This window comes from Bombina bombina, chromosome 5 (genome assembly GCF_027579735.1).
Source record: "Bombina bombina isolate aBomBom1 chromosome 5, aBomBom1.pri, whole genome shotgun sequence".
Lineage (NCBI taxonomy): Eukaryota > Metazoa > Chordata > Amphibia > Anura > Bombinatoridae > Bombina > Bombina bombina.
The window spans coordinates 987,900,519-987,923,658 of NC_069503.1; the positions used below are offsets into that span (position 1 = coordinate 987,900,519).

A 23,140-nucleotide genomic window follows, 5' to 3' on the forward strand; every position below is an offset into this window, starting at 1 on the left:
AACTGTACCTTGACTAGATGTTCTATTTTCCTTTGGAAGATAGTTCTTTCTTTATAGTCCTTTAGATAGGAGGTTATGTTCCTTCTTTAGGAGGGCTTATTTGCAAGCAAGTTATATTTTCAGTAATTTATTTTGCTGATGTGGCTGTTGCTTGTTCTCTTGGATATATAACCTTTTCTGGGTGGGTATCTTATGATTCTGCCAGTAAGATTTTTTTTTTTAATTTCTTAGTAGTTTAAATGTACAATGCTTTTATTTGTGATGTCTTTTTGTCATCCATTTATGCTTTAGCATGTCTTTAGCTGTTCTTTATTGAAAACATTATAACTAGTATCTTGGTCTGCTGACATGATTTCTATGTCCAGACTTTTTAATTCTTTCTTTACAAATAAGATTTTATTTCTGGTTTGTTTTCCTTTATTTATATGGTGTCTGGGAGTTAAGGAGCTTCCCCCCACTCAGGACTAGAAGTCCAAGAGTGTTTTTTAAAGTTCAGATTTCCTTTTTGTCAGAATAGGGTTCAGATATCTTCTTCCTCCACCCAGTATCAGAGTTCCTGTGGTTCCGTCTGGAAATTATTTGAATAGTATTTAGTTTGCTTTAGTGCCTTTAACTGAGTTTGAACACTTATCCCTCTGCTCTGCTCTGCTCTGTTAGAGCTTTGTTACGTTGTCACTACTAAGGTTTTTTGAAAAACTTTTAGTTTGTTTCTTTTGCTGGTTCTATGGCATTTTTTTCCTGCAGTTTTTTTGGAGACCGGTTAGCCTCCACTGAGATGGCTTTCTGTTCTTTCCTTCAATCCAGTTGCCATTTCTTGAGTTTCTTATTGTATTATCAGTAGACCAATTTATTTAGTCTTGCTTGATTATTTGTTCTACCATTTTTGCCTCTTCTGAGAAAGCCTTTGGTAGGATGTCCTTCATACAGTTGTTTCAGGTTAATACACCACCTGTATGAAAGATAACATCTATGCTTACCTGATAAATTCATTTATTTAATGGTAGTGAGTCCATGAGACCCCACCCTGTTTTTATTCTGGGTTGGTTTCTTTCCTTTTATTGAGCACATCTTTTTCCCTGCTCCTTTTTTTTTTTTGGCTCTTCTTCCTTTTTCCTAACTACTTTTGCTTGGCTATACGTTAGACTGAGGTACCTGTGAGGTTTTATATAGTTCTTGGGGTTTGGGAATCTTTGAATCCTCAAAGTGGTAAGGAAGAGTAATTCCCAGGAGTAATGCATTGTGGACTGTCACCACCATGAAAGAAATTAATGTATCCGGTAAGCATAAATTATGGGGTTTTTTTTTATTTCATTTATTTTTTCTTGTAAAGTGAAGACCTTTTCATATACTTACATATCCCGCAAACTATCATTGTATAGGCTAGACGTACTGTATCTAGAACATATAGGGGCGTTGGATTCTCTCAGAAACTTTATTATACCTGAGTCTGGATATATTTTTAATGGTCTTTAATACATAATTTTTTGCTAGCGCTATAGAAACAATCGCTTTTACTGTTAGTGCGCTACTTCTTAGCACCATTTTATCTGTCATGGCTTTGCAGAGCGTGCTTCCTTAGCACGTCTGCTGTTTTCACTTTTCTTTTCTCCCTGCGATACCGAACAGCATTTCCAATTTAGGTGAGCGTGCTTCATTGTTTTGTATGCAGTTTGAAGCATGAAGTATAATCAGATAGTGTGATAGTTACCTACCTTCTCACTATGCTAAAATTCGCCTGCCTTTTTTTTTTTTTCTTCTCTACGCTTCTCATGCATCCTCTACAAAGCAATAGCCCATGCTACCTGTATTTTCTATGTGCTGAATATCAGTGTGAATTCTATTCTTCTAGGAGCTGGGAGAATTAGTTTTTTTACTATTGTATTACCTTAATTTTGCCTTTTAGAACGTCTCTATACTGTTACTTAGTTTGTTCTCTTCAGATTATCTGATTTTCTGTTTAAATCCCTGATTATCTAGATTGTTATTGTCCCACCAAATATATTTCTTTCATGTAATTGGCAAGAGTCCATGAGCTAGTGACGTATGGGATATACATTCCTACCAGGAGGGGCAAAGTTTCCCAAACCTCAAAATGCCTATAAATACACCCCCACCACACCCACAATTCAGTTTTTTTCATTATAAAGATTAAAACTTTTGATTTGGGTTGTGGATTCTTTTTCAGCGGAATTGGCTGTCTTTATTTTTATCCCTCCCTCTCTAGTGACTCTTGCGTGGAGTTCCACATCTTGGGTATTTGCTATCCCATAAGTCACTAGCTCATGGACTCTTGCCAATTACATAAAAGAAAACATAATTTATGTAAGAATTTACCTGAAAAATTCATTTCTTTCATATTGGCAAGAGTCCATGAGGCCCACCCTTTTTGTGGTGGTTATGATTTTTTTGTATAAAGCACAATTATTCCAGTTCCTTGTTGATGCTTTCGCTCCTTTCTTATCACCCCACTTCTTGGCTATTCGTTAAACTGAATTGTGGGTGTGGTGGGGGGTGTATTTATAGGCATTTTGAGGTTTGGGAAACTTTGCCCCTCTTATCAGGTAAATTCTTACATAAATTATGTTTTTTTCACAAAATACTTTATTGTGGTATTTTATTTTTGTCTGTAATTTATCTTCCATGATGGAGCATACTGGAACTGTTTAGGTCAGCCAATGTATTTATCTGTAATGCTATTTTTTTTAAGTTAATTAAAATGAATGCCCTCATCAGTTTTGACTAGAAGAGGTTTATGGCTCAAGTCTGATCAGCTGACATGGTTTTAAAGTCAAGACATTTTATCTATTCCTTTACAAGGAAATTTTTTGTTTGTTCCTGGTCTATATGTGATAATCTTTACTGCGACTGGAGGTAAAGGATCTTTTTCCCTCAAGACAAAAAGTCTAAGGGACAGAGCAGAGCTACTAGTCGCTTTTGTTCCTTTCGCTAATCTAGTAATCCCAGGTACTCCTCCTCGTCACAAAAATATAATTCTTCCAGATCCTCCTGGATATCCAACCCAACTTGGAACAAGGTCAAACCGTAAGGAAAAGCTGCCTTCCTCTACAGCATGAAGGGGTAGCTTCCAATCCAGATTTCTTTCTAGTAAGGGGGCAGGTTATACTTTTTATTATTTTGGTAGTCCTGTTTTGAGATCCTTGGGTTCTAAACATAGTTTTGCACTGATTCAGAATGGGTTTCAGAACAAGGCCTCCCAGGGGAAGGTTTACTTCTGTCCCATAAATTTATTAAATTTGGATATTTTTTCTTCTCTCCCATGCCTCAAATGACCCTGTAAAGGTTCAAGTCTTTTTTTCCAATGTGTTCAGGATTTTGAACTCATAGGAGTGATAGTTCCCGTTCCTATGTTAGAACAAGGCCAAGTTTTTTTTATCTCAACCTATTTGTTTCTGTAAAGCAAAAATGTAAAGCAAAATAAGAGATCAAGGTATTTTGGTGGCTCCATACCTGATAACTTGGTATAAGCTCCACCTTTTTACTTTTAGCAGAATCTCATTCCAACAATCTTTTTTGTTGTTTCTTCGCCAACATGATCAGAGAATCAATTTTCCAAAGTGTTCTCTTTCTCCTCAGTTCAGAGTCTCTTTGCTTGGAGTCATTATAGACTCAATATTAATGAGATGTTCTTTTTTACGATCAAAGTTAGACGTGCTAATTTTCAGTCAATTTTAAACCCTACAGTAGTCATATGAATGGAAGTTTTAGGTCTGATTGAAGCATCAGACGCTATTCAATTTTTTTGGTTTCACATGAGACCTATTCAACTTGTTTTATCCTTTTTGGATTCCGCAACAAAACATTTTCTATCCTGATGGATAGTTTACCATTCCTTTTTGTCTGAAGGCATTCTTGGACAATTATCTTGAAAAATGCAAATTACTCAGGTTGGTGTGCAGTATTTGGGTCCAGGAAAGCACACAGTTTGGTCTCCTCAGGAGGCGAGGTTACTTATAAATATCTTGGAACTCCATGCTATCTTCAGGACTCTTCAGAACTGGCCTCTTTTTTGAAAGTAGTGACATCTGCATATTTAATAGGGCAACATCACAACTGTGACTTATGTCAATCTTTAATGGGGATTTTTGAGTTCTGTAGTGATGAAGGAAGTTTTTCAAATTTTAACTTGGACGGAGAAAAATCTCTGAAATAATCTGTTTCCTAAATTGTACAGAAATTGCAGAAATTGTACAATTAGTTTTCAATTAGATTGTAGTTCAATGGGGTCGACAAGAGATAGACCTGATGGCCTCTTGTTTGATCAACAAACTTCCCAGATATTTTGCAAGATCCAAGGATCCACAGGCAGAGTTTGTAGATTCTCTAGCATCTCCTTGTTCATTTTGTCTTGCTCTCTTCTTTTCTCTTTCTGTTCTGCTACTTAAAGTGATAGCTTGGATCTAACAAGATCTCTCATCAGTAATTCTGATTGTTCCAGCTTGGCTACACAGATTGTGGTTCATGGATCTGGTTCATATGTCCAATTGTTTTCCATGGCCTATTCCACTAAGACACAACTAACTGTCTCAAGGACTCTCTCTTTTACTTCAAAATCTCGAGTCTCTAAACTTGAAGGCATGGAGATTATATGTCTAATTTTTTTAAACAGTTTTCTGATCTTGTAATAGATTTCTTGTAACAGGCTTTCGGCCTAAATAAAAAAAAAAATCAATCACAAGATTTTGAAAGTTTTTCTTTCCTAGTGTGAAAGATAAGTTTTCAGCTGGCATTTCATCAGAATTCCTAGAATTATTCTATTTTTTGTAGAGGGCTTGGGTAAAGTTTTATCTGCTAGCTTTTTAAAAGGTTGGATTTCAGTACTTTGTGTTATTTCACAAGAAAATTGCTAAACTTCCTGACATTCAGAGTTTTTTTTCCCCAGCAATTAAACCAATTCTTCCTTCTTGGAACCTTAATTTTGGTTCTTGCCGTTTTTGCAGGTCTTTCCTTTTAAGTCTATGCATAATTTAGACATTCTGCTTCTTCTTGGAAGGTATTTTTCTTTAGCAATATCTTCTGCCAGAAGAGTTTCTGAACTGTATGCTCTTTTTTTTTTTTTCTTTTTTTTTTTTGAGCATCCTTATCTGGCTTTTCACCAGGATAAGGTAGTCTTAAGATTTTTTTTTTTTTTTTTGTATTAAATTCTAATGAGAGAATCTTTATAATTTAGATGTAGTGAGAGTTTTTTTAAGATTCTACTTTCAAGCTTCTGAGGATTTTAGTCAATCGTCTAATTTCTTTATTCATGTCTCAGGTCTACGCTAAAGCCAAAAGGCCACCGCTGTTACTTTAGTTTCTTGGATATAACTCTTGTTTTCAAGGTTTACTTAGAGACGAGGTAGTCTCCCCTTAAATACATTAATCCTGTTTTCCACCTCCTGGGCTTTCAAAAATTATGCTTCTGTTGTTCAATTTTGCAAGGCTTGAATATGGTCATCCTTACATACCTTTACCAATTTCTACCACTTTGATGTTTTTTGATAGGAAAGTCCTCCATCAATAGTATCTGGTAAAGTAGGTGCCTGCCTTTCAAAAAAATGTTTCAAATTATTTGTTGGCTCGACAGCTTGGGTATTAGTTCTCAGTAGTGGGTCATGAATGCTCACCACCTTTTATAAAAGAATACTAAATTTTTTTTTTTTACCTGATGATGATAAATTAATTTATTTCATTATGATGAGAGTAGGCAAGACTCAGCCATTTTTCTTAAAAATTTACGTAATTTTTTTTTCTGCTGGCAGTTCTAGTATGCACCTCATTTTCCCTGCTTGTACTTTCCTATAATAATCTACTTTTCCTTTTCTTGGCTATACGTAAGACTGTCATATCAGACAGTTGGAAGGGATTAAGTACTTTTGGAAATTGTTCCCTTGTGGGTTACCACCACCATGAAATTTTTTTTAAAAAAATTCTGGAAATAATCTCCAAAGATAATGACAAATGACACAAGGTTAACAGTATTACATAAATTCAAAATAATCAAATATATGTTGAATGGCAAAGATTAATTTTCGATTTTAATTAGAATGATCTATTTTCCTAATTGCAGCCATAACTGGAGGGTGCCTCAACACTGGACTATTTGTGTTGCCAAAGGGTTTTTTTTTTATTTTATAAAAAAAAAGCAGCATTTTTTTTTTTTTTTTTTTTTTTTTATCCAGACCATTTAAAGATTTGATTTTTTTTTTATTTGACCCCAGTATCTAAATTAATTGAAATGGATATACTTCAACAAGATAAACAGACAGATATATATATATATATATATATATATATATATATATATATATATATATATATATATATATATATATATATATATATATATATATATATATATATATATATATATATATATATATACATACACACACACACACACACACACACATTTTGTATTTTTTTTTTTTTTAATGGTAGGTAAAGCATAAATTACTAAACTTCAAACCAATAAGAAATGGTTTTATGCCAGTGATTTAAAATGGATCTACCACAGTGTACAGAATAAAAGAATCATTAAAATTCACACAACTCATTCAGACAGGTGATATTGAAACCCTTTAATTGCCATACTTAATGTTATCTTACTTAAAGGAACACTGTACCCAAAAATTTTCTTTCGTGATTCAGATCGAGCATGACATTTTAAGCAACTTTCTAATTTACTCCTATTATCAATTTTTCTTCATTCTCTTGGTATCTTTATTTGAAATGCAAGAATGTCAGTTTAGATGCCAGCCCATTTTTGGTGAACAACCTGGGATGTCCTTGCTGATTGGTGGATAAATTCATCCACTAATAAAAAAGTGCTGTCCAGAGTACTGAACCCAAAAAAGCTTAGATGCCTTCTTTTTCAAATAATGATAGCAAGAGAACAAAGAAAAAATGATAATAGGAGTAAATTGGAAAGTTGCTTAAAATTGCATGCTCTTTCTGAATTACAAAAGAAAGAATTTGGGTTCAGTGTCCCTTTAATTATCATTAAATTCTTAGGCTTGTTTTATATTTTCGTTGTACATATTTTGTATCTAGACAAATGATATACCCATTTAGTGGATGCTAATAGCAGTAACTAGTAGTAATTATAAATTTCACATAAAGAACCAATGATAAATTGTGTTTTTATTCATATTTTTGTAAAAAAATAAAAAAATGAATAAAGTATTAAAAAAAAAGTTAATTTTTAATAGACTGAGCATGTCGGCAGTTAAAGGGACATAAAACAGGTTGAGATCTGTGCATATCCTATAAGGGCTACTTAATTAAAAAATGTTTGCATAAAAAATGTTTAAAAATTGCTGACAAGTATTTTAAAATAATTTTCAAAAATACGCAAAATGAATTACATAGCTAAGCTGCCTGGAGCAGCCAACTTCACCCCTCTTATCAGTGTTTAGACACAGGCATTGTATTTCAACTGAGTTCACAGCTTCTAGGCATGCTCCAGCAGATAATTCCTATGCACTTTTGCATTCTACCAAAAGAACAATAGATATACAGTGGGGCAAAATGTATTTAGTCAGCCACCAATTGTGCAAGTTCTCCCACTTAAGAAGATGAGAGGCCTGTAATTTTCATCATAGGTATACCTCAACTATGAGAGACAAAATGTGGAAACAAATCCAGACAATCACATTGTCTGATTTGGAAAGAATTTATTTGCAAATTATGGTGGAAAATTAAGTATTTGGTCAATATAAAAAGTTCATCTCAATACTTTGTTATATATACTTTGTTGGCAATGACAAAGTTCAAATGTTTTCTGGCATAGTGTGTTACTGATGGTAGCTTTTGTTACGTTGGTCTCAGCAGGTCATTCACTAGGTCCCCCCGTGTGGTTCTGGGATGTTTTGCTCACCGTTCTTGTGATCATTTTGACCCCACAGGGTGAGATCTTGCGTGTAGCCCCAGATCGAGAGAGTTTATCAGTGGTCTTGTATGTCTTCCATTTTCTAATTATTGCTCCCACAGTTGATTTTCACCAAGCTGCTTGCCTATTGCAGATTCAGTCTTCCCAGTCTGGTGCAGGTCTACAATTTTGTTTCTGGTGTCCTTCGACAGCTCTTTGGTCTTCACCATAGTGGAGTTTGGAGTGTGAATGTTTGAGGTTGTGGACAGGTGTCTTTTATACTGATAATACATTCAATACAGGTAATGAGTGGAGGACAGAGGAGCCTCTTAAAGAAGAAGATACAGGTCTGTGAGAGCCAGAAATCTTGCTTGTTTGTAGGTGACCAAATACTTATTTTCCACCATAATATGCAAATAAATTATTTCCAAATCAGACAATGTGATTGTCTGGATTTGTTTCCACATTTTGTCTCTCATAGTTGAGGTATACCTATGATGAAAATTACAGGCCTCTCTTATCTTCTTAAGTGGGGGAACTTGCCCAATTGGTGGCTGACTAAATACTTTTCTTTCATGTAATTAGCAAGAAACCATGAGCTAGTGACGTATGGGATATACATTCCTACCAGGAGGGGCAAAGTTTCCCAAACCTCAAAATGCCTATAAATACACCCTTCACCACACCCACAAATCAGTTTTACAAACTTTGCCTCCTATGGAGGTGGTGAAGTAAGTTTGTGCTAGATTCTACGTTGATATGCGCTCTGCAGCAGGTTGGAGCCCGGTTTTCCTCTTAGCGTGCAGTGAATGTCAGAGGGATGTGAAGAGAGTATTGCCTGTTTGAATTCAATGATCTCCTTCTACGGGGTCTATTTCATAGGTTCTCTGTTATCTGTCGTAGAGATTCATCTCTTACCTCCCTTTTCAGATCGACGATATACTCTTATATATATATATACCATTACCTCTGCTGATTTTCGTTTCAGTACTGGTTTGGCTTTCTACAAACATGTAGATGAGTGTCCTGGGGTAAGTAAGTCTTATTTTCTGTGACACTCTAAAGCTATGGTTGGGCACTTTTTTATAAAAAAGTTCTAAATATATGTATTCAAACATTTATTTGCCTTGACTCAGGATGTTCAACATTCCTTTTTTCAGACAGTCAGTTTCATATTTGGGATAATGCATTTGAATCAATCATTTTTTCTTACCTTAAAATTTGACTTTTTCCCTGTGGGCTGTTAGGCTCTTGGGGGGGCTGAAAATGCTTCATTTTATTGCGTCATTCTTGGCGCTGACTTTTTTGGCGCAAAAAATCTTTTCCGTTTCCGGCGTCATACGTGTCGCCGGAAGTTGCGTCATTTTTTGACGTTCTTTTGCGCCATAAATGTCGGCGTTCCGGATGTGGTGTCATTTTTGGCGCCAAAAGCATTTAGGCGCCAAATAATGTGGGCGTCTTATTTGGCGCTAAAAAAATTTGGGCGTCGCTTTTGTCTCCACATTATTTAAGTCTCATTTTTCATTGCTTCTGGTTGCTAGAAGCTTGTTCTTTGGCATTTTTTCCCATTCCTGAAACTGTCATTTAAGGAATTTGATCAATTTTGCTTTATATGTTGTTTTTTCAATTACATATTGCAAGATGTCTCACGTTGCATCTGAGTCAGAAGAAACTTCAGGAAAATCGCTGCCTGGTGCTGAAACTACCAAAGCTAAGTGTATCTGCTGTAAACTTTTGGTAGTTGTTCCTCCAGCTGTTGTTTGTATTAAATGTCATGACAAACTTGTTAATGCAGAAAATATTTCCTTTAGTAAAGTACCATTACCTGTTGCAGTTCCCTCAACATCTAATGTTCAGAGTGTTCCTGATAACATAAGAGATTTTGTTTCTGAATCCATTAAGAAGGCTATGTCTGTTATTCCTCCTTCTAGTAAATATAAAAAATCTTTTAAAACTTCTCTTTATCCAGATGAATTTTTAAATGAACATCATCATTCTGATTCTAATGATTCTTCTGGTTCAGAGGACTCTGTCTCAGAGGTTGATGCTGATAAATCTTCATATTTATTTAAAATGGAATTTATTCGTTCTTTACTTAAAGAAGTCCTAATTGCATTAGAAATTGAGGATTCTGGTCCTCTTGATACTAAATCTAAATGTTTAGACAAGGTCTTTAAATCTCCTGTAGTTATTCCAGAAGTTTTTCCTGTTCCAGGTGCTATTTCTGAAGGAATTTCCAGAGAATGGAATAAATTCATTTACTCCTTCTAAACGTTTTAAGCAATTATATCCTGTGCCGTTCGACAGATTAGAGTTTTGGGACAAAATCCCTAAAGTTGATGGGGCTATTTCTACCCTTGCTAAACGTACTACTATTCCTACGGCAGATGGTACTTCCTTTAAGGATCCTCTAGATAGGAAAATTGAATCCTTTCTAAGAAAAGCGTATTTGTGTTCAGGTAATCTTCTTAGACCTGCTATATCTTTGGCGGATGTTGCTGCAGCTTCAACTTTTTGGTTGGAAACTTTAGCGCAACAAGTAACAGATCATGATTCTCATAACATTATTATTCTGCTTCAACATGCTAATAATTTTATCTGTGATGCCATTTTTGATATTATCAGAGTTGATGTCAGGTTTATGTCTCTAGCTATTTTAGCTAGAAGAGCTTTATGGCTTAAAACTTGGAATGCTGATATGTCTTCTAAATCGACTCTACTTTCCCTTTCTTTCCAAGGTAATAAATTATTTGGTTCTCAGTTGGATTCTATTATCTCAACTGTTACTGGTGGGAAAGGAACTTTTTTACCGCAGGATAAAAAATCTAAGGGTAAAAACAGGGCTAATAATCGTTTTCGTTCCTTTCGTTTCAACAAAGAACAAAAGCCTGATCCTTCATCCTCAGGAGCAGTTTCAGTTTGGAAACCATCTCCAGTCTGGAATAAATCCAAGCCTTCTAGAAAAGCAAAGCCAGCTTCTAAGTCCACATGAAGGTGCGGCCCTCATTCCAGCTCAGCTGGTAGGGGGCAGATTACGTTTTTTCAAAGAAATTTGGATCAATTCTGTTCACAATCTTTGGATTCAGAACATTGTTTCAGAAGGGTACAGAATTGGTTTCAAGATAAGACCTCCTGCAAAGAGATTTTTTCTTTCCCGTGTCCCAGTAAACCCAGCGAAAGCTCAAGCATTTCTGAAATGTGTTTCAGATCTAGAGTTGGCTGGAGTAATTATGCCAGTTCCAGTTCTGGAACAGGGGCTGGGGTTTTATTTGAATCTCTTCATTGTACCAAAGAAGGAGAATTCTTTCAGACCAGTTCTGGATCTAAAAATATTGAATCGTTATGCAAGGATACCAACATTCAAAATGGTAACTATAAGGACTATCCTGCCTTTTGTTCAGCAAGGGCATTATATGTCCACAATAGATTTACAGGATGCATATCTGCATATTCCGATTCATCCAGCTCACTATCAGTTTCTGAGATTCTCTTTCCTGGACAAGCATTACCAGTTTGTGGCTCTGCCGTTTGGCCTAGCAACAGCTCCAAGGATTTTTACAAAGGTTCTCGGTGCCCTTCTGTCTGTAATCAGAGAACAGGGTATTGTGGTTTTTCCTTATTTGGACGATATCTTGGTACTTGCTCAGTCTTCACATTTAGCAGAATCTCATACGAATCGACTTGTGGTGTTTCTTCAAGATCATGGTTGGAGGATCAATTCACTAAAAAGTTCATTGATTCCTCAGACAAGGGTAACCTTTTTGGGTTTCCAGATAGATTCAGTGTCCATGACTCTGTCTTTGACAGACAAGAGACGTCTAAAATTGATTTCAGCTTGTCGAAACCTTCAGTCACAATCATTCCCTTCGGTAGCCTTTTGCATGGAAATTTTAGGTCTTATGACTGCTGCATCGGACGCGATCCCCTTTGCTCGTTTTCACATGCGACCTCTTCAGCTCTGTATGCTGAACCAATGGTGCAGGGATTACACAAAGATATCTCAATTAATATCTTTAAAACCGATTGTACGACACTCTAACGTGGTGGACAGATCACCATCGTTTAGTTCAGGGGGCTTCTTTTGTTCTTCTGACCTGGACTGTAATTTCAACAGATGCAAGTCTTACAGGTTGGTGAGCTGTGTGGGGGTCTCTGACGGCACAAGGGGTTTGGGAATCTCAGGAGGTGAGATTACCGATCAATATTTTGGAACTCCGTGCAATTTTCAGAGCTCTTCAGTCTTGGCCTCTTCTGAAGAGAGAATCGTTCATTTGTTTTCAGACAGACAATATCACAACTGTGGCATACATCAATCATCAGGGGGGGACTCACAGTCCTCTGGCTATGAAAGAAGTATCTCGAATTCTGGTTTGGGCGGAATCCAGCTCCTGTCTAATCTCTGCGGTTCATATCCCAGGTATAGACAATTGGGAAGCGGATTATCTCAGTCGCCAAACGTTGCATCCGGGCGAATGGTCTCTTCACCCAGAGGTATTTCTTCAGATTGTTCAAATGTGGGAACTTCCAGAAATAGATCTGATGGCTTCTCATCTAAACAAGAAACTTCCCAGGTATCTGTCCAGATCCCGGGATCCTCAGGCGGAGGCAGTGGATGCATTATCACTTCCTTGGAAGTATCATCCTGCCTATATCTTTCCGCCTCTAGTTCTTCTTCCAAGAGTAATCTCCAAGATTCTGAAGGAATGTTCGTTTGTCCTGCTGGTAGCTCCAGCATGGCCTCACAGGTTTTGGTATGCGGATCTTGTCTGGATGGCCTCTTGCCAACCGTGGACTCTTCCGTTAAGACCAGACCTTCTATCACAAGGTCCTTTTTTTCATCAGGATCTCAAATCCTTAAATTTGAAGGTATGGAGATTGAACGCTTGATTCTTGGTCAAAGAGGTTTCTCTGACTCTGTGATTAATACTATGTTACAGGCTCGTAGATCTGTATCTAGAGAGATATATTATAGAGTCTGGAAGACTTATATTTCTTGGTGTCTTTCTCATCATTTTTCCTGGCATTCTTTTAGAATTCCGCGAATTTTACAGTTTCTTCAGGATGGTTTAGATAAAGGTTTGTCCGCAAGTTCCTTGAAAGGACAAATCTCTGCTCTTTCTGTTCTTTTTCACAGAAAGATTGCTAATATTCCTGATATTCATTGTTTTGTACAAGCTTTGGTTCGTATAAAACCTGTCATTAAGTCAATTTCTCCTCCTTGGAGTTTGAATTTGGTTCTGGGGGCTCTTCAAGCTTCTCCTTTTGAACCCATGCATTCATTGGACATTAAATTACTTTCTTGGAAAGTTTTGTTCCTTTTGGCGATCTCTTCTGCCAGAAGAGTCTCTGATTTATCTGCTCTTTCTTGTGAGTCTCCTTTTCTGATTTTTCATCAGGATAAGGCGGTGTTGCGAACTTCTTTTGAATTTTTACCTAAGGTTGTGAATTCCAACAACATTAGTAGAGAAATTGTGGTTCCTTCATTATGTCCTAATCCTAAGAATTCTATGGAGAAATCGTTGCATTCTTTGGATGTTGTTAGAGCTTTGAAATATTATGTTGAAGCTACTAAGTCTTTCCGAAAGACTTCTAGTCTATTTGTTATCTTTTCCGGTTCTATAAAAGGCCAGAAAGCTTCTGCCATTTCTTTGGCATCTTGGTTGAAATCTTTAATTTATCATGCCTATGTTGAGTCGGGTAAAACTCCGCCTCAAAGGATTACAGCTCATTCTACTAGGTCAGTTTCTACTTCCTGGGCGTTTAGGAATGAAGCTTCGGTTGATCAGATTTGCAAAGCAGCAACTTGGTCTTCTTTGCATACTTTTACTAAATTCTACCATTTTGATGTGTTTTCTTCTTCTGAAGCAGTTTTTGGTAGAAAAGTACTTCAGGCAGCGGTTTCAGTTTGAATCTTCTGCTTATGTTTTCATTAAACTTTATTTTGGGTGTGGATTATTTTCAGCAGGAATTGGCTGTCTTTATTTTATCCCTCCCTCTCTAGTGACTCTTGCGTGGAAAGATCCACATCTTGGGTAGTCATTATCCCATACGTCACTAGCTCATGGACTCTTGTTAATTACATGAAAGAAAACATAATTTATGTAAGAACTTACCTGATAAATTCATTTTTCATATTAGCAAGAGTCCATGAGGCCCACCCTTTTTGTGGTGGTTATGATTTTTTTGTATAAAGCACAATTATTCCAATTCCTTATTTTATATGCTTTCGCACTTTTTTTCTTATCACCCCACTTCTTGGCTATTCGTTAAACTGATTTGTGGGTGTGGTGAGGGGTGTATTTATAGGCATTTTGAGGTTTGGGAAACTTTGCCCCTCCTGGTAGGAATGTATATCCCATACGTCACTAGCTCATGGACTCTTGCTAATATGAAAGAAATGAATTTATCAGGTAAGTTCTTACATAAATTATGTTTTTTGCCCCACTGTAGATACAGCCATAGAAGGAAATGTGTGGGGGGAGTTAGAGCTTTACAATTCAGAAACTAAAAAGAAAGTGTTAATGGCGAGGCACTGCAGTATACATTTGCAGGTAAAGTAATTCAGGTACATATTTTGTCTCTATCCCAACTTTTATGTCCGTTTAATGATACAGATGTTGCATCAGAATGTATGCCATTTGTCATTCTGTGTGAAAAATCGCAAAATGTTGGTGATTTAAATGGACGTTTAGTTATGGGTAGTGCAATTTTGTAACGGAGGTTTCAGTGCGGGTTTCTAAAGTAGAGGTGCTGCACATATGCCAACACGTCTGCAATGTAATACAGTGAAAACATAATTTATGTAAGAACTTACCTGATAAATTCATTTCTTTCATATTCGCAAGAGTCCATGAGCTAGTGACGTATGGGATATACATTCCTACCAGGAGGGGCAAAGTTCCCAAACCTCAAAATGCCTATAAATACACCCCTCACCACACCCACAAATCAGTTTAACGCATAGCCAAGAAGTGGGGTGATAAGAAAAAAGTGCGAAAGCATAAAAAATAAGGAATTGGAATAATTGTGCTTTATACAAAAAAATCATAACCACCACAAAAAGGGTGGGCCTCATGGACTCTTGCTAATATGAAAGAAATGAATTTATCAGGTAAGTTCTTACATAAATTATGTTTTCTTTCATGTAATTAGCAAGAGTCCATGAGCTAGTGACGTATGGGATAATGACTACCCAAGATGTGGATCTTCCACGCAAGAGTCACTAGAGAGGGAGGGATAAAATAAAGACAGCCAATTCCGCTGAAAATAATCCACACCCAAAATAAAGTTTAAATCTTAAAATGAAAAAAACTGAAATTATAAGCAGAAGAATCAAACTGAAACAGCTGCCTGAAGTACTTTTCTACCAAAAACTGCTTCAGAAGAAGAAAACACATCAAAATGGTAGAATTTAGTAAAAGTATGGAAAGAAGACCAAGTTGCTGCTTTGCAAATCTGATCAACCGAAACTTCATTCCTAAACTCCCAGGAAGTAGAAACTGACCTAGTAGAATGTAATCCTTTGAACCGGAAAAGATAACAAATAGACTAGAAGTCTTTCGGAAATTCTTAGTAGCTTCAACATAATATTTCAAAGCTCTAACTACATCCAAAGAATGCAATGATCTCTCATTAGAATTCTTAGGATTAGGACATAATGAAGGAACCACAATTTCTCTACTAATGTTGTTAGAATTCACAACCTTAGGTAAAAAATTAAAAGAAGTTCGCAACACCGCCTTATCCTGATGAAAAATCAGAAAAGGAGACTCACAAGAAAGAGCAGATAATTCAGAAACTCTTCTAGCAGAAGAGATGGCCAAAAGAAACAAAACTTTCCAAGAAAGTAATTTAATGTCCAATGAATGCATAGGTTCAAACGGAGGAGTTTGAAGAGCCCCCAGAACCAAATTCAAACTCCAAGGAGGAGAAATTGACTTAATGACAGGTTTTATACGAACCAAAGCTTGTACAAAACAATGAATATCAGGAAGATTAGCAATCTTTCTGTGAAAAAGAACAGAAAGAGCAGAGATTTGTCCTTTCAAGGAACTTGCAGACAAACCTTTATCCAAACCATCCTGAAGAAACTGTAAAATTCTCGGAATTCTAAAAGAATGCCAGGAAAAATGATGAGAAAAACACCAAGAAATGTAAGTCTTCCAGACTCTATAATATATCTTCCTAGATACAGATTTACGAGCCTGTAACATAGTATTAATCACAGAGTCAGAGAAACCTCTTTGACTAAGAATCAAGCGTTCAATCTCCATACCTTTTAAATTTAAGGATTTGAGATCCTGATGGAAAAAAGGACCTTGCGACAGAAGGTCTGGTCTTAACGGAAGAGTCCATGGTTGGCAAGAGGCCATCCGGACAAGATCCGCATACCAAAACCTGTGAGGCCATGCTGGAGCCACCAGCAGAACAAACGAGCATTCCTTCAGAATCTTGGAGATTACTCTTGGAAGAAGAACTAGAGGCGGAAAGATATAGGCAGGATGATACTTCCAAGGAAGTGAAAATGCATCCACTGCTTCCGCTTGAGGATCCCTGGATCTGGACAGATACCTGGGAAGTTTCTTGTTTAGATGAGAAGCCATCAGATCTATTTCTGGAAGTCCCCACATTTGAACAATCTGAAGAAATACCTCTGGGTGAAGAGACCATTCGCCCGGATGTAACGTTTGGCGACTGAGATAATCCGCTTCCCAATTGTCTATACCTGGGATATGAACTGCAGAAACTAGACAGGAGCTGGATTCCGCCCATACCAGTATTCGAGATACTTCTTTCATAGCCAGAGGACTGTGAGTCCCTCCTTGATGATTGATGTATGCCACAGTTGTGACATTGTCTGTCTGAAAACAAATGAACGATTCTCTCTTTAGAAGAGGCCATGACTGAAGAGCTCTGAAAATTGCACGGAGTTCCAAAATATTGATTGGTAATCTCACCTCCTGAGATTCCCAAACCCCTTGTGCTGTCAGAGACCCCCAAACAGCTCCCCAACCTGTCAGCTTGCATCTGTTGAAATTACAGTCCAGGTCGGAAGAACAAAAGAAGCCCCTTGAACTAAACGATGGTGATCTGTCCACCACGACAGAGAGTGTCGTACAATCGGTTTTAAAGATATTAGTTGAGATATCTTTGTGTAATCCCTGCACCACTGGTTCAGCATACAGAGCTGAAGAGGTCGCATGTGAAAACGAGCAAAGGGGATCGCGTCCGATGCAGCAGTCATAAGACCTAGAATTTCCATGCATAAGGCTACCGAAGGGAATGATTGTGATTGAAGGTTTCGACAAGCTGAGATCAATTTTAGACGTCTCTTGTCTGTCAGAGACAGAGTCATGGACGCTGAATCTATCTGGAAACCTGAAAAGGTTACCCTTGTCTGAGGAATCAATGAACTTTTCGGTAAATTGATCCTCCAACCATGATCTTGAAGAAACAACACAAGTCGATTCGTATGAGATTCTGCTAAATGTGAAGACTGAGCAAGTACCAAGATATCGTCCAAATAAGGAAATACCACAATACCCTGTTCTCTGATTACAGACAGAAGGGCACCGAGAACCTTTGTAAAAATTCTTGGAGCTGTTGCTAGGCCAAACGGCAGAGCCACAAACTGGTAATGCTTGTCTTGGAAAGAGAATCTCAGAAACTGATAGTGATCTGGATGAATCGGAATATGCAGATATGCATCCTGTAAATCTATTGTGGACATATAATGCCCTTGCTGAACAAAAGGCAGGATAGTCCTTATAGTTACCATTTTGAATGTTGGTATCCTTACATAACGATTCAATATTTTTAGATCCAGAACTGGTCTGAAGGAATTCTCCTTCTTTGGTACAATGAAGAGATTTGAATAAAACCCCAGCCCCTGTTCCAGAACTGGAACTGACATAATTACTCCAGCCAACTCTAGATCTGAAACACATTTCAGAAATGCTTGAGCCTTCGCTGGATTTACTGGGACACGGGAAAGAAATAATCTCTTTGCAGGAGGCCTTATCTTGAAGCCAATTCTGTACCCTTCTAAAACAATGTTTTGAATCCAAAGATTGTGAATTGAATTGATCCAAATTTCTTTGAAAAATCATAATCTGCCCCCTACCAGCTGGGCTGGAATGAGGGCCGCACCTTCATGTGGACTTGGGAGCTGGCTTTGATTTTCTAAAAGGCTTGGATTTATTCCAGACTGGAGATGGTTTCCAAACTGATACCGCTCCTGTGGGTGAAGGATCAGGCTTTTGTTCCTTATTGTGACGAAAGGAACGAAAACGATTATTAGACCTAAATTTACCTTTAGATTTTTTTATCCTGTGGTAAAAAAGTTCCTTTCCCTCCAGTAACAGTTGAGATAATAGAATCCAACTGAGAACCAAATAATTTATTACCCTGGAAAGAAAGGGAAAGCAAAGTTGACTTAGAAGACATATCAACATTCCAAGTTTTAAGCCATAAAGCTCTTCTAGCTAAAATAGCTAGAGACATATACCTGACATCAACTCTAATGATATCAAAGATGGCATCACAAATAAAGTTATTAGCATGTTGAAGAAGATTAACAATGCTATGAGAATTATGATCTGTTACTTGTTGCGCTAAAGCTTCTAACCAAAAAGTTGAAGCTGCAGCAACATCCGCTAAAGATATAGCAGGTCTAAGAAGATTACGTGAACATAAGTAAGCTTTCCTTAGAAAGGATTCAATCTTCCTATCTAAAGGATCCTTAAAGGAAGTACTATCTGCCGTAGGAATAGTAGTACGTTTAGCAAGAGTAGAGACAGCCCCATCAACTTTAGGGATTTTGTCCCAAAATTCTAATCTGTCAGATGGCACAGGATATAATTGCTTAAAACGTTTAGAAGGAGTAAATGAATTACCCAAATTATTCCATTCCCTGGAGATTTCCATTTTGAATAAATATGAAGATTTATCAGCATCAACCTCTGAGACAGAATCCTCTGAACCAGAGGAACCATAATCAGAATGATGATGTTCATTTAAAAATTCATCTGAAAAATGAGAAGTTTTAAAAGACCTTTTACGTTTACTAGAAGGAGGAATAACAGACATAGCCTTCTTAATGGATTTAGAAACAAAATCTCTTATGTTAACAGGAACACTCTGAGTATTAGATGTTGACGGAACAGCAACAGGTAATGTAACATTACTAAAGAAAATATTATCTGCATTAACAAGTTTGTCATGACATTCATTACAAACAACAGCTGGAGGAACAGATACCACAAGTTTACAGCAAATACACTTAACTTTGGTAGATCCAGCACCAGGCAGCGTTTTTCCAGAAGTATCTTCTGACTCAGTGTCAATCTGGGACATCTTGCAATATGTAATAGAAAAAACAACATATAAAGCAAAATTGATCAAATTCCTTAAATGACAGTTTCAGGAATGGGAAAAAATGCCAGTGAACAAGCTTCTAGCAACCAGAAGCAATAAATAATGACTTAAATAATGTGGAGACAATAGTGACGCCCATTTTTTTTAGCGCCAAAAAAAGACGCCCACATTATTTGGCGCCTAAATGCTTTTGGTGCCAAAAATGACGCCACATCCGGAACGCCGACACTTTTGGCGCAAAAAAATGTCAAAAATGAACCAACTTCCGGCGACACGTATGACGCCGGAAACAGAAAAAAAAATTTGCGCCAAAAAAGTCAGCGCCAAGAATGACGCAATAAAATTAAGCATTTTCAGCCCCCGCGAGCCTAACAGCCCACAGGGAAAAAAGTCAAATTTTAAGGTAAGAAAAAAATTGATTTATTCATATGCATTATCCCAAATATGAAACTGATTGTCTGAAATAAGGAACGTTGAACATCCTGAGTCAAGGCAAATAAATGTTTGAATACATATATTTAGAACTTTATATAAAAGTGCCCAACCATAGCTTAGAGTGTCACAGAAAATAAGACTTACTTACCCCAGGACACTCATCTACATGTAGTAGAAAGCCAAACCAGTACTGAAACGAGAATCAGTAGAGGTAATGGTATATATAAGAGTATATCGTCGATCTGAAAAGGGAGGTAAGAGATGAATCTCTACGACCGATAACAGAGAACCTATGAAATAGACCCCGTAGAAGGAGATCATTGAATTCAAATAGGCAATACTCTCCTCACATCCCTCTGACATTCACTGCACGCTGAGAGGAAAACCGGGCTCCAACCTGCTGCGGAGCGCATATCAACGTAGAATCTAGCACAAACTTACTTCACCACCTCCATAGGAGGCAAAGTTTGTAAAACTGATTTGTGGGTGTGGTGAGGGGTGTATTTATAGGCATTTTGAGGTTTGGGAAACTTTGCCCCTCCTGGTAGGAATGTATATCCCATACGTCACTAGCTCATGGACTCCTGCTAATTACATGAAAGAAAATTAGATTTCAACATGGCGGCACCCATGGCTAGAGGGTGGTGGAGGATACATTTACGACTATGCTTTTAAAATATATTTAGTTTTTAATGTGCCTTTTAAGTTTGAAAGTTGAGTTTTTGAAAATTTTAATGAAAACTTAAATCCTAACTTAAGCAGCATTTCCCCTGTGATAATAAAATATTCATATTTTGAACACAGTGCATTTTAACATGATGCATTTTATTTTATTTAGTTTTGTTGAAATTTGTGGGGGGTTTTTTCCAGTTTAGCACTACCTTTAATTGTTTACTTTATATTAAAATTCCATCATCTATAATTTTCTAAACTATTAAATGAAAAATAAAACAAATTGTATATGTAATACCTTTATTAGCTAACAAAAAGAATATGGTTGAAGGAGCCCTAATGCGCTGACATATTGCAAAAAAAAATATTTTTAGTTAGCCAATAAAGGTATCAGATTTACAATTTATTTTTTTATTTTTCATTTAATTAACTGGCATGTTACCAAGAAAACATTTTTTTTGCTCCAAACTATTAATAAAAGCGTTCATGTTGATTTATTTGTTTTTATTTTTTTACTTTTTAATTTAAATGTTTTTTGCAATTTTCTAATATCACATTTCACCTTTTTGGAAACAAATAGAATCCTTTTTTGCACCTATTCTAATCTTTTTAACTTTTAATCAACTCGTGTGGTTTCTTGGAGAAATGTGCATTCATCTATTTCGGCTGGTCCAAATGCTGACAATGGCAGCCACAATACAGATTGTGTTGCACTTTCACAAGAATAATTGGGGATTGCAGCCATCCATTTTTCACATTTGGATCAACCCAAAATAGACAAATGCACATTTCAAGTTTCAAGCATCTTCTCCATTAGAAGTGCAGCCATTCAGATTCATTAACCACATGAAAAAAATAAGTAAAGCTACAAGAAACAATGTTTTATCTGTGAAACATACATTCGATAGATGCATTTGAAAAACATGCAATAGTATTCTGTTTGGAATACACCTCTTTAAACATCTCAAACTATGCAATGATGGCAGCCAATTTGGGATTGTCCATCCTTGGGTATAATTCTATAGGATAGGCCAGGAACGTATGGTTGAGGATCTACTGTTTTATATTCACAATGCCCCCAGGTCTCTCTTTGACCTTTTAAGGTATATTTAGTTATTTGCACTGGTTTAACAATGCTTTATACAGCACATACTTTTGTGAAAAAGTAGATATTAGTCTTATTAGTTATCTGTATGGTTTCTATAACTCTGTTTTACTTCACACTTAAAATGGTTTAATTTGCCTATAGGGACGACCATCAGGGGACTCATTTATTCAGATGAAATCTGCAGAGAGAGCTTTTTTGGCAGCACAGAAATGCCATAAGAAGACCATGAAAGACAGATATGTTGAGGTGTTTCAATGCTCTGCTGAGGAGATGAACTTTGTCTTAATGGGGGGAACTTTAAATCGCAATGGATTGTCCCCACCACCATGTAAGTTACCATGTAAGTTTGGGCTGTGGGTCTTGACGCTTCTCCTCTTTTTGAGCTGGTAGGTGTTGGAACTGCTTTCCTTACTGGGTGTGGATCTCTAATGATGATTTCCTGGTTAATTGTTATTAAACAAAAACAATCATAAAACACAATTATTTTGGTGGACAATTTCTGGGCATCTGTGGGGGATTTTTTTCTTTTGTTTGCTGAGAGAAGCATTTTATCCAAACGTTATTTGCTTTCTCTGTTTTATCTTCAGAATCTCTCTTCTGAACAGTTACGTTTACAGCAAATAGTAATAGGAAAGTGATATAGAAATATAGGTGTGTTTTTAGTTGTTTGCCCCTTAATGCTTTGCAATACAGACCAGGAATATTAAGAAAATAACTTATCATAATAATATCATAATATGAGAAAACCCCACCACCAATTTTATTTTTTAGAGAGAGAGAGGTATGTATATGTGTGTATGTGTGTGTGTATGTATATGTATGTATATGTGTGTGTATATATGTGCTTGTGTGTATGTATATGTGTGTATGTGTGTGTATATATGTGCTTGTGTGTATGTATATGTGTGTATGTGTGTGTATATATGTGCTTGTGTGTATGTATATGTGTGTGTGTGTATATATGTGCTTGTGTGTATGTATATGTATGTATATGTGTGTATGTGTGTGTATATATGTGCTTGTGTGTATGTATATGTGTGTGTATATATGTGCTTGTGTGTATGTATGTGTATGTATATGTGTGTATGTGTGTGTATATATGTGCTTGTGTGTGTGTATGTATGTGTATGTATATGTGTGTATGTGTGTGTATATATGTGCTTGTGTGTGTGTGTATGTATGTGTATGTATATGTGTGTGTGTATATATGTGCTTGTGTGTATGTATGTGTGTGTATATATGTGCTTGTGTGTGTATGTATGTATGTGTGTGTATATATGTGCTTGTGTGTGTGTGTATATATGTGCTTGTGTGTGTGTATGTATATGTATGTATGTGTGTATGTGTGTGTATATATGTGCTTGTGTGTGTATGTATATGTGTGTATGTGTGTATATATGTGCTTGTGTGTATGTGTGTGTATGTGTGTATATATGTGCTTGTGTGTATGTATATGTATGTATATGTGTGTGTGTGTGTGTATGTGTGTGTGTATATGTATGTATATGTGTGTATGTATGTATATGTATGTATATGTGTGTATGTGTGTGTGTATGTATATGTGTGTATGTATATGTGTGTGTGTATGTATATGTGTGTGTGTGTGTGTGTGTGTGTGTATGTATATGTGTGTGTGTGTGTATGTATGTGCTTGTGTGTATGTATATATGTATATGTGTGTA

The 23,140-nt window shown here is 36.6% G+C and overlaps 1 protein-coding gene across 3 annotated transcripts in view; it reads left to right on the plus strand.

Moving 5' to 3' along the window:
• ESRP1 (epithelial splicing regulatory protein 1) overlaps positions 1–23,140 on the plus strand; it is a 202,597-nt gene that overhangs the window by 134,880 nt on the left and 44,577 nt on the right. For 2 of the 3 annotated variants that reach the window (XM_053715208.1, XM_053715209.1), the window contains exon 12: positions 21,600–21,798. In XM_053715208.1, coding sequence (XP_053571183.1) covers positions 21,600–21,798 — 199 coding nt within the window. The remainder of the gene's footprint in view (positions 1–21,599; positions 21,799–23,140) is intronic. The other variant, XM_053715210.1, reaches the window with a different exon arrangement.